At 38.4% G+C, this 12,629-nt stretch overlaps 1 protein-coding gene across 11 annotated transcripts in view; it reads right to left on the bottom strand.

Moving 5' to 3' along the window:
• The window catches only part of vav2 (vav 2 guanine nucleotide exchange factor), a 222,684-nt gene that overhangs the window by 34,037 nt on the left and 176,018 nt on the right, over positions 1–12,629 (bottom strand). For all 11 annotated transcript variants that reach the window (XM_014002468.1, XM_014002467.1, XM_014002464.1 and 8 more), the window contains 3 exons: positions 12,512–12,580; positions 10,721–10,821; positions 337–436 (listed from right to left, as the gene is read on the bottom strand). In XM_014002468.1, the coding sequence (XP_013857922.1) occupies positions 337–436; positions 10,721–10,821; positions 12,512–12,580 (270 nt within the window). The remainder of the gene's footprint in view (positions 1–336; positions 437–10,720; positions 10,822–12,511; positions 12,581–12,629) is intronic.

The following is a 12,629-nucleotide window of genomic DNA, read 5'->3' on the forward strand; positions in this document are numbered from 1 at the left end:
GACATAATGTTGATATAGCTACAAGTATTTTTACCTACACATGGAATTCTAATGTGCTGCAGCTTTGAAACTTCTGTGATATTTGTCTAAGATCTCATTAAAATGATGGTAATTAGTAAAATATATACAAAAAATTAAATATGTTGAAATGTGTTTTGTATTTTGTCTTGAAAGGCTTCAAATGACCCAAAAGCAGATTACACTTTGTACCACCTTTGTTCTGATTAACCCATAAGCAGCCAAAGAACTTTCTCATTTCCATTATAAAAAAAGCTGAACAATTAAAAATGAGGTGATGAAATCATTTGTGCAGGTCTGCTCTTCAACAGATCTCACCTCCACTTTAATCTTTATATCCTCTCGTGTTAATAACAGCTCCTCCAGTGTTTTCTGGGCATTCTCCATGTGGCTGCAGTACTGACCGTAGATCAACAACCTGAAGGAACGGGGGACACAACAAAACCCAAACATTAATCCAAACGCTCTCACAGCTCATCATTCTTTAGTAACTAAATGGGGGAAAAAAAAAGAGTCAAATTTAGATCGGATCACAGGAAACGTACACAGAACTCATGATGCGTGTTTATTTAAAGAGGAGCAGACGGCGACAGTCAAAGTGTTTAATTCATTCACTGTGACTCAACAACTGCAAATTAATAAGAAAATGCAGAAATCTAACATCAGTTTGGTCTTTTGAATAAACACAGCAGGGATTTTAGATTATCTGAGGTTTATGACACGATGACGAAGCTCAGTGGGTTTTATCTAAAACTCATAAGGTTCTTCCAAAACTCTGAATTGTTCCAGATTCAACATTGTTGTAAAAACAGAGATAATCGTCAGAGCTCTCAATTAGCTGTGAACTTCTGAGTGACTGCGAGGCTTTGGGTGATGTGCTGCACATTAATTTTAGGATTAATACCACCGTTAGAGAGGTCAGATTAGGAGACATTTGGCACCACGGGGGGAGGAGGGCAGATAAATGAATGTGTGAACGTGAATCATGAGGCCACGTTTGTTAGGGCCACGTGTTTTTGCCAACAAACTGTAATCTCAGCACTAACGACAGACAGTTGCTGAGCAGATTTCTTGCATGGAAGCTGTGTTCATTCCACGTTACAATGGGACACTGACACAGATCTGTGGCTTCAGCTGGGACAGAGTTCAAAGTCATCTCACGTGGAGGACAGAATATTCCTCTCTCTCACTAACTAACTTAAAGCAGGAGATCAGCACACCTACCATTACACCCCAGACCCCCACCCCACTACAGCAGAGCTGGCGCTGGGTTTTCTATTAATACAATATATAAGGTCTTTATGTTTTAGGCTGAATTTTAATAACAATCAAAGACCAAACGATCATAAAAGGACTGCACATCATTTGCCACCTTTCACTGTATGTTGAGTTTTAAACAGAGATAATTTTGTGTCAAGAAATAATGGAGTTACAGACATTTTGGTTAAAGTAAACATATCCTGCTTTTAAAATCCTTCTTTTTAACATTTAAATCCTTAAGTTGGGGTCTATATAAAGTAGAACTGCAATGCTTTGGTCTAAATTCCTCCTTACTGTAACTCCACAAGCCCCGCCCCTTTCCTGAGGCGTGTCTCAGATCAACTCATTTTGAGTCTGTCTCTTTAAATGGGGGGTATTATGCAAAAATACTTTTGTTACTTTGTGCCATTTTCTCATCAAAAACGTACCCAGTGTTGCTTTGACTCATTCCTGTGGTAGCCACGTGCAGCTGCCTAAACGCCTGCTGGGACAAAGCTCCGCCTATTTGTACTTAGCTCCTCCCTGAAGCTCAGTCTCCTTCCTCCCACAGAGCACCCCTCCCCTAAAGCAACACAGGACTACGGGGCAGATCTTTACTTTTGAAAAGTTTTGGAGGGGTTCATTAGAGTTTGACCGTCTAGTCCACACGTCTATTGCKTGAAAAMGTGCAKATGTGGGAGKGTCAGAAACAGTAGGAGATTCTTAAAGGGACAGAAGATGATTTCAAGGCGTTTAGATAAACTGATGCAAAGTCAAACTTATTTTTGATACAGCATTTTCAGAACAACTGAAGGTAACAGTCACTTGATTGTAGTATACTGTAGCTATGTAACTATGTGTCTGGAAAATACATAATCTAAAGGAGGAGCTTCTCAACCCGTCCCCCTCCAGCTGTTGCACCTTGATAGAGAGGTTTACGACTATATAGCTGCGCAGAAAAGTTTAGTTTACAAATGAATTAAAAGACGTCAACAACAGAAGGCTTGTCCATCCAGCCTTACATGTTGGAGCCGTTGGAGAATGAAGACAACCAAGTTATAGTTGGCAAGTCCAGACCTTATTTAGAAGTTCCATCATAAAAACGGTGACGTAATAATTCAGAAAACATCATAGAAAATGAGTTGAAAAATRTGACTATAAAGATATCTACATAGAACCAGGAGAAATTAAATTCAACTGGCACTCCTAGAGACTCCAATTGCTCAACAAAATGTATTTTACAGCTAAAAAAGTGGATTTTGCAGGATATATCTCCTTCAAGTCTTGGCAAAACAAGTCTAATTTCCTATCAGTTGTTGTTCCTGTGTGTTAATGGCTGAAGAAAAAAAAATAAACTTCTCTACAGTCTATCCAAACTCACAACTATCCAGAGTCAGTCAATCTACAGTTTAATGACTAGAGCTTTACTAGCAGGRGTCAGAATAACCCCCACACCCCCCTGCAGGGAGGCTCCAGCATTGCTTAAGCCATGGCCTAACAAGGCCCTGATTAAGACCTGATCCACCCTCGAGGAGACAACTCTCTCAGCCCCCGCTCCTCGGGGAGGACAGAGATTGAGATTAATGGGGGTCTTGATCAATTATAAGACAGCAGATGGACCGTGCAGTGTCACGACGATTCGGCGGCACGTACCAAAGACGCAAGCCAGGACATAATGAGACATGAAGGTTTCTGTAACGAAGCCGTTTCAAGATGGGAATGTCAAAGAACAGATTCTCAAATGAAAGAGGGAACTGTAAGAGAAGCTTAAAAACTGGTGAGATAGACGTGCAACATTTGTTCAAATGACAAGTAATGCTTTTYATTAATTATACCATATATGACCTGACATATGCTCCAACATAAAAAAATACATTTTTTATATCATAGTGTTTAATGATTTAAGTTATGYAAATGGATTCTAAGCATATGGTGAAGTACTTCACGCAACACTATGAGTAATAGGCACTTGTATAAATCAGTAAACTGTAGAGCCTATGTTACATAGTTTTTCTTCCTGCAATAGTTTTAGTTTTACCACTTGTTTTTAATTTGAAAGTACACTTTACCCCACCTGGATGACAGGACTGATCCAGAACACAGGACTATGGGGCAGATCTTTACTTTTGAAAAGTTTTGGAGRGGTTMAATAGAGTTTGATTGTCCAGTCCACATGTCTATTGCAGATGTGGAAAAGTCTTACAAACGTAACATCCACAGTTTCATTTAATTTCATTYATTATTTGCATAGAGAGGTATGTCAAATATTAACAGTACCATACACTAAAAGATTTATAGCCAAGGCTAATTTACAATGCCAGTCTCTAGATGGAATTTTCACAACATGAAAATTAAAAAAAAGTTTAAAATACAGTTTAAAAAAAAACATTGCAACATTAAGAATTCATAAAATAAACCTAAACAAGATCAKAATATATTAAAAAGGTGGCAGTTATTCATTCACTCGTTGAAAACCKTTCTAGTCTTGGTACAACTAAAGCAAACATGGTTTCTGAAGCTTCAGCACTGAAGCTACCAGGGCTACTCTTGCTTCAAAACCGGTTCCAGGTGTTCATGGACAGAAGTTATAGAGACRGGACAGTCAAGAGAAGAACAAAGAAGAAAATCTACGGGTCTTGTGTCTGCTTTTTGCAGACAGTGTAGTTCTGTTGGCTTTTTCCGCATACTGATTGGTTCATAGCCAAGTATAAAACAGTGGTGGTAAGAATCAGATTTAAGTCTGAGGCCATGGTTTTCAACTGAATAAAGGTCGAATGCTCCCTCTGAACTGGGGATGAGTCTCTGCCTCCAGTGATACAGATAAGTATATACTGTATGAGTCTCCCATGATTTACTGGCCCATTTCCATTTTAACCCTCACTTGTTTGGATGATGATTGAAAGAACAAAATCATGGCTACAAGTGAATCAAACTGACTTATGTTGGGTGACCAGGTTCAGCTTTTGAAACAGTGAAAAACTCCAAAATTAGTTAAGGTAGTTCAACAACCTGATGCCTCCTGGAGAGGAGGAGCTGGAGAGCAGTGGTAGGGAGAGGGATGGTTGGGTTTCTTTCCTGGACCTTTTGGCTCATTTGGCAGGTATATCTCRGAATGCTTTCTAATGTTTATTTCTTGGAAAATCCAAGTTAAATCAAAGCATCAATGGCCATGTTTCCATCAAAGATTTTTAAGCATCACATTAGAGAAGGGCAAAGTTAGAAAAAAAAAACATCCTCAATTTTGCAAGAAAAGTTTTAGCTCGCTTGAGGTGGCTTTTGGATTTTTCTGAAAAAGAGTTGATGTGTAAAAAGGGAGATGGAAACACTTCTCTCTGTTGGCCCAAAATGTGTGGTCCTGCTAGTTTGCAATCTCTACTTCCTGTTTATTACAACCATGGGTAACGTCAACGTCTGATGAAATTATGCTTATTTAGCCTGGTTGATTCACTCCAAAGTATTTATTCATTTATTTACTGTTATTTATCCAGACAAATCCCAATGAGATTACAGATCTCTTATTCAAAAGATGCCTGGGCCTGAAGGMAACCCATTGTACATACTTTTGGGGTGTGGGGGAAACAGGAGCACCCGGAGAAAACTAACAAAAGCATGAGGAGAACATGCAAACTCCAGAAAGACCTCGGGTCCAAACCGGGGATGAAACCCTTCTTGCTGTGAGGCATCAGTGCTAACCACTGAGCAGTCATGCTGCCAAAGTAGGTGGAAACACGCCTAATTCATATTAATTTTTGCAACATTTTAAARGTTCAAAATTCGTAATACAATTAGATGGAAACATGGCTAATCATAAAAATAAAAAAACTATCCAAAATTTTGAAAAAAATCCTTAATTTTTATTTAACACTGTTTTTAAAGTGTAAATGTGTGAAGAAAATCTCTCGTGGGACTGATTTGCACGCAGTGATTCAATTTGTCCGTCCACAGCAATGGTAGGAACCAAGTGAATTAAACCAATTAGGTCTAATTCATGTGCTCATCTGGCTCCGTTCATAAGAAGCCTGTTGTCACAGTTTCAGTTTTCCAGCACATTTGACCCATTTATTGTTTTCGCAGCTGCAGGCAGCTGTTTACAAGCTCCAACAAACCCTTTGTATGCTTCTCTCTCTCAGCACCAAATAGCTTGAGTTTAATCTCTGCATTTATGGAAAATTACACAGTATTTAGAAAGAATAAAAAGTGAGAAGAATACTTTTATAACAGCCTTTAAACTGAAGCTTTGTCCTCTTTTTGTTAAACAGGCAGAGCAACAAAAGTGGTGATGATGGACAGGAAAAGGGTTTCATACGTTTATTTTCCCCGTCCTGTCAGCAATCACTGCTGCATGATGCAGACAGRCTTGTTTATTTGACGAAGAACTAACCTAACTGCCTGTCATCTTCAATCCCGCTTGGAAAGAAATCCTTATCYGACTTGTTCTACAATCTTTAAAGTACTTTAAGGCATTTGATGCTTTTAAATCATTTCCCACATTTAAATCATTCAGTTAAGGTCTTTATAAAGTGCTTTGGTCTGAATTCCTCCTTATTTTAACTTCACCAGCCCCACTTTCACCCCTTTTCTGAGGTGTGTCACAAAGTAGCTGATTTTCTTACTGTTCCTTCAAGGCGCTTCAAGCCCCGCCTCCCTCCGGCTTCCAGACCGGTCCACTCCGTCGCAGATAATTTGATGTAATAATTCAGAGTAGAGAGAGAATAAATGCTGAAAAATATGATCCAAACAGAATATAAAAATATCTATGCAGGGCCAAAATGTCAACAGGTCCACAACAAAATGTATTTAACGGCAAAAAAAGTGAATTTTGTAAGATATGTCCTCTTTAAAATATAAAGGCAGCTGGAGCTCAGAAGGTAGAGCGATTGTCCAGAAAGTTGGAAGGACATTTAGATTCATCTCCAAGTTCCTCGGCTCAAAACAATGCTTTGTTTTCGCTTTCCGTCGCATATCTGAGCCAATGTTTATTGTCTTCTTGAATAAACCGAACGCAGCCAGACTTTATGGCCAAATATATACAAAATACTTGAAGATGATTAAGGGTGGGGATTATATATTCAGGGAAGCAACAAAGACAAAACTTGCTTGGAAAGTAAATTGGCAAACGTTAACGAGTGTTGTTAGACATTCTACGTCTGTCCAGCTGGCAAATTTCGCCTGCATGGCTGACGAGTAACAGAACAAGCAAAGCAGCAACTTCGAAACAAGACAAATGTTTGAGATGAATTTCCCTTTGGGGTTTTGGTGAAGCACTTAAAACTTCTATTCTTTTCTTTGCTGGTGATATTACCCTGCTGTGCTGGCCTCTTCCATAATGAGGATGCCGCTGTGCATGTTATTTCACAAAAAAACACAATTTTGGGTAACGGCGCCCTGGGCATTCATCCTCGCCCTCGTGGAGTGCAGCAAGCTGAGTCAGACGGCTGAGGAGATCTCCGAGTAAAGCAGAAGTGACAGGCTGTGGAGCCGGTTAATATTCTGTGACACATGGCACTGGGACCCCCTCACCTCCACTCAACAAGACCAGCAAACAGCAAATGAAGGAGAACACAGAGCAAAGACCCTCTCTAAAGAGGCTCGTAGTGTGACTATGATTAGGCGCCGCCTGGATATCTGGGAGCCAAATTACTCCRGAAATGAGTTGGAGAATGTTGCAAATGAGTATATCAACAAGAGGGCATTTAGATGCCCATTTGGTTTATAGGGCTTCCTTTGAGTGCACTTTTTTTCCCCCATTCAGCCCGGGCCTGGCTGTTTAAGAACTGGGGAAGATAAAACAGTGACATTTTCAGCATGGCTTCCAGTTCAATGACAAACACATAAAAAGGGCTTTTCATCTTTTGCTTCAAATGAGAAGGGAGAAGAAAGAAGAAAAAATAAATACAAGCACATTGTTGCAAAGGTCACAGCGACTTACAAGCACAGATAACCAAATTAATTACGCCGAGCCGAGTCCCGAGGAAAACTGCTGAGATGCCTGAGAAAAGCTGGGCTGCACGGGTCCAAATCCCCTGGTTGCGGTTGTTTTTCACCGCAGAGACGCAGGACTGCGAGGAGGCTTGAAATGAGGAAGGTATACATGTCAATCACCCGCAAATCAAATGAGTCCTTTACTTAAAATAACCCGGCGTCACATTTTGGAGAATGTCACGGAAAGGTAAACGGCAACAATGGGCGGAGTGACATTGGAAAATTTGTTTATGAAAGGAGGGTAAATGTTAAGCTGTTTTTAATCTCTTACTCTGTTTCTGCAAGGCTGCAGGTGAGACTGGACTGGCTTTAGTTTTAAAAAATACTGCAATGGTTTAAAGTTGGAAACGTCGAGAGGAAAACAAAAACTGCTACATGCTCTAAAGCAGGGGTTCTTAACCTTTTTAATATTGGGGCCCAATTTGTTAACATAAAGTGACACGAGGCCCAGTCAGACATTACCAATGTATGGATCAAAATGATAATTATTCTAAATCTAGGTTTAATTTGTATTGTATTTGCATTATAACAAAATTAAATACACACAGTTTAAAAGTAAATCTGTCACAAGACATGACTATGACAAACTTTTTTTTAATATTGTAACCTGCCCATAACAATTATTTGAACAAATACAAAGGTCAGTCAACAGACCACTCAGGCTTATCAACACAAAAAATATATACTTTTAAACAAACAATAACAAAAATAGACAATTCAATAAAAAAATTGTGTTCATAAAATAAATACATTCAAAATGTTTAATCTTTCAAATAAAAAACTGTAAAACTACATTTGATAAAGTATAAATAGAAATCAAGCCTTTTTAAACTTTTGCATGGTAGAACCAGAAGCTGCTCTTCATAGTAGTGACAAACAATTACAGTAACAACAGCTTTTAGACAAGTTTAAAGTTTTTTTAAATACATTCAAAATGTTTAAAAATAAACTACAAAAACTATTTTTGATAAAGTGCAAATTAAAATATAGCTGTATCTGCAACTGTATGTGATAATGTTTTGAACTTTTAGAATATTGCATGGTAAAACCAGAAGCTGCACTTCATATTAGTGACAACCTTTAGCATTTTTTGATGGGTTGCCTTCATTTTTGCTTCTACTTTTCATTTAAAATAGTTTTCCATTCTCGGCAGGTTTCTAAGTTTCTTCTTCTACGTATTAAAAAAGATGTTAAACATCTGAGTGGTGCACTACCGCTACTAGTGGTGAGAAAGTGTATTGCACCTTATTCAAAATCAATGCGGTCCCACGGCCCTCTGTGGCCCAAAGTTAAAAACTGTTGTTCTTTTGAGGCCCTCAAGGTGGTGCTTGCAGCCCACAATCGGGCCAAGGCCCATGGGTTAAGAATCTCTGCTCTAAAGAACAATAATATCTACTTAGATATGCGAGAACAGGGACTTACGCACACATGCAGAGAGGTGAGTGACTCACTTGTGCAGTAATGGCTGCATTATTTGAGGAGGCTGCCTGTTTCTGAGGCTGAGTACGGAATCATGACCCGAGCCAGAACCTATCATCACCATCATTACCATTACCTATGAGGCAGTCGCTCTCGGCGCAGCAGGGAGGCAAATCACTGCTCCCGTCGAGGGTGCAAATTATCCACACGTTGCTCTGCAGCTGTGCACGATGGTGATCAAAGAGAAATCCCTATTTATCCCCAAAGTCTTTCCCCCTCAACACCTTCGCTGTGCTTTCCTGTCTGCACTCTGGTGAAAAATCCCACTGCATGACATTTTAAGAAATGAAACATTGAGTGTCTAATGTGGATATTTGGGTTCACGCTATTGAGATGATCCATTTTTCTTTCTGCAAATTTTGTGTTATTTCAACAATTTATGTATCAGCTCTTTCATGACATTCCAGTTATGCCTTTTGGTGTTTCAGCAATCTATACTTTGTGAGATATTTAGCTTTTACTGGCATTTGTTTTCTGATTGAAAATGAACACAGCTGTCTGCAACATCCTTAAAACAATTTAAAAGGTTTATAGATCTTTACTGTACTGTCAGCTTTTTAACTTATTTGTGCTAATTTCAATTTCTCTCTTGATCATTTTAGCTGTTTTCAGCATTTTCAATTATTTTTTAACTCATTTCAACTTCGTTTTGCTCCCCCCAACTTGTTACTGTTATGTCCTCCTTTCAGCTTCATTCAGCTGTTTTGTTTTTTCCTCTTAATTTCATACTTTAGTAGTTATTTCAGCTTTTTTCAGCTTAATTCAGTGAACAAGCTCAACTTTCATTCTGCTAATWACAGCTTTTTAAGCTACTTTTCAGCCATGTTCAGCTAATTTTTAGCCCTTTTTTCAGCTAAATAAATCTTTTTATATTATTTTCAGCTTCTAACCGCTTAACTCCGCAAACGTGCCCTTTCAATGATGACCCCTATTAATTTCCAGGTCAAAAAATAATTTTTAATAAAATTTTCTGCTTGTTTTGCATTCTTTTGTCCACACTTCAGCTTCATTCTTTTAATTTAATACATTTTGTTTGTAAATTCTTGTAAATCTTCTTGCAACTTCTCACTGGTAATTTAAACATTTTTTTTTTTTTGGTTTTTCAAGCAACTATTTTGCAAATATTTACTATCTTCTGCTAATTTTAGCTACTTAGCTGTTTTGGACACATTTATGCGATTTTTTTAACTTTGGTTTTCCTACTTTCAACAAAAATCAGCTGTTTAAATTCAGCTCACATTACCAGTTTTGCTWTTAAACATTTTCAGTTTGACTTCAGCAACTTTMAGCATTAAACATTCACACTGCATTTTYGCATGAAAACACTTGTTTTCCAATGTACTGCCCAGAAAAGATACAGCATGTGATTAGTGTTTTTTGGTGCATACTTAAAGCCTTTTTTTGTTGTTTTGTTTTTTGAGAGTAGTGGAAAAGAAAGAGAAGAAAGAAAAAACAGAAGAGGGACATGTAATAAAAGTCCAGCTGGCCTGTAGTCAAACCAGGGATTCACTGCTTGATGGCACTTGTGCTTTTGTGAAATGTACCCAAACCACTCTACCACTGGATGACCCCTCTGCTGCTCATTTTAATAAACTCAAATCTATACAACCAAAATACACAAGATATGAATAATGAATGAAGAAGAACATTGTGTAAAAAAATGATCTTTTGAATTAAAAAGAGACATAGAACCATGACTGACAAGATCATTAAGAAGCGAATCCATTTACTTTGATGGTTTTGGGTCAGATGAGACAATTGGCTGCATGCTCTCTCAGCTTTTCTTTTCTTCAAAAACAGTTTCTATATTTAATTCACTTATTTTTGAACATTAATCCCATCAGTGGCTTGTAGATACTCAACTCAATGCCGCCCTTCTGTGGTTAAAGGGCAGACAAAAGCTTCTACCTTTAGGATGTAACTGGATTGTAGTGTTGCGGGTCATGAACACACAAAGAGAGCGACATGTTCGAACACACGGGAATGATTTCAGGACACGAACCTTTCTTTAAAGTCGAGGAATATCTTCCCAAGGCCGCTGCCTCCACTGGCCATGTTCAGGTCGATGGCCCGCAGGAGGGCAAAGTGGACTCTGATTATATCCTGAGAAAAGATAATAGAAAACAAGACATTACACTGGAAATATGATGTGCACAAAGACTACTTTACACCACATCAATTAGATTAATGTTGAACATTAATCAGATGCTATAAGTGACATAATAACCCTCTACACTCCCCTTTGTTCAGGAGGAATATAGAATCTATTGATGACGCCCAAAGAAGCCTTTTAGCCTGATTGTTTGATGTTGTTTGTTCAACGACAGGCGGCCATTTGTTGAATTATCTTGCTTGTAAAAGCATTTCGTGGCAGGGTTACTGCAAAAAATTATACGTCAATTATTTTAGGTGACYGTCTGCTTCCCAGTAGTGGTGTAATGATCCAAACTCTTTGATTTTCATGGTTGTAAAATTTTAAATCTGGCTCTGCAGTAACATGAAACCCTCGCAATGATTTCCAAAATCCATTTAGTCTGAACATAATGAAACAGACTGGTGCAGATTTAGGTGCGTTTTGAATGAACATGTACAAACACTTTTTGTCGACCGATGCATTGGCCGGAACATATTTTTGGCRGATATTTGCGTTTTTTTTCCTTGTATCGGCCGATACGTTCATGCGTTTGGCCAATTCAGCAGATTTGAGATCTCGCAAGCCTTGCCGCTCCCTCCCTGACTGTGTGCCAACAACAACAACAACAACATCAACAACAACAACAACAACAGGTGTGAGGTTTCAACTTTTAATGTATTTTAACTCTAATTAGCTGTATCTGCCCTCTGTCTCAGACTATGAGGGGAGAGAACAGCGGTGTGTTCAGTTTCACTTGCCRATTTTCAATTTCGCTCACGTCGAACTTTTGCGAACTCCTCCTAGGGATTTCGACCAATCGGCTTCAAACTCAGTCAGTAGGCTGTTAAGACATGGGGGATTAAAAGTTATCAAAACGGTGAGTTTTTGAGCATGTTAAGGGGGCGTGACCAGGCCTCAAATATGACCTTCACGCTGGAGCGCCGTGTTTTTAATGAAGTTAGCATGTCCACGTTTTTTTTTTCCCAGTAAGAAGAACGAACATAGATTGAGGCAAAGCTGTTGTAAATGCTGTCTATGTAGTCCTCACCAAGATAGCAATACCTGTACCTCTTTTTTTTTGCCAGCACTTCACTTCACTCAGCCCACACCAGACAAGGCTCAGTTAATAAGCATTTCTTTTTGGTTAAAATTAAGATTTGTTATTTTTATCTTGTTAATGGAGGAAGAAAAGGAGTATCGGTTTTAAGAATAGGCCAAAAATAAATAAATAAATAAATAAAAAATCGGCTGCACGTATCGGCGCATCGGTTAGTTAGGTCAGAATAATTGGTAAATCTCTAATAAACACCTTTCAGGTTCTGCTTGAAAACCCAAATTAAATTGTCCTAGTCATTTTGTTTGTATGACAAACTGGGCTGTTGCTGTTTAAGAGTACAAAACCAATAAAAAAATAATCCTATTGAACACATATTATTCCCGTTCTTTTTCTGACTTTTGTAAAAATCATTGTTGCTCATTAGTTGTTTCTAAAGGGTATTAAAAAATAAACTGGATCTTGTGTTTTTATATTGCTGCAATGAAAATTAGCGTAACACACGTCATTCAATCAGCTCTCCATGTTCAATTGTTCATCTAATGTGAGGCACACTGAACCATGCCACAGAGGCAGATTAGCTCTTCGCTTGACCGGCAGCTTACCTCAAAGTTGACAAAAATAGCCTCCATTTCTTGTGGGCTGAAGACTTGCTTCAATGGGATCATGTAATTCTTGAAGGGAAGTGAGAGACAAATCAGTGACTTTTATATATAAAAAAAA

This window comes from Austrofundulus limnaeus, unplaced genomic scaffold (assembly GCF_001266775.1).
Source record: "Austrofundulus limnaeus strain Quisiro unplaced genomic scaffold, Austrofundulus_limnaeus-1.0 Scaffold13, whole genome shotgun sequence".
Lineage (NCBI taxonomy): Eukaryota > Metazoa > Chordata > Actinopteri > Cyprinodontiformes > Rivulidae > Austrofundulus > Austrofundulus limnaeus.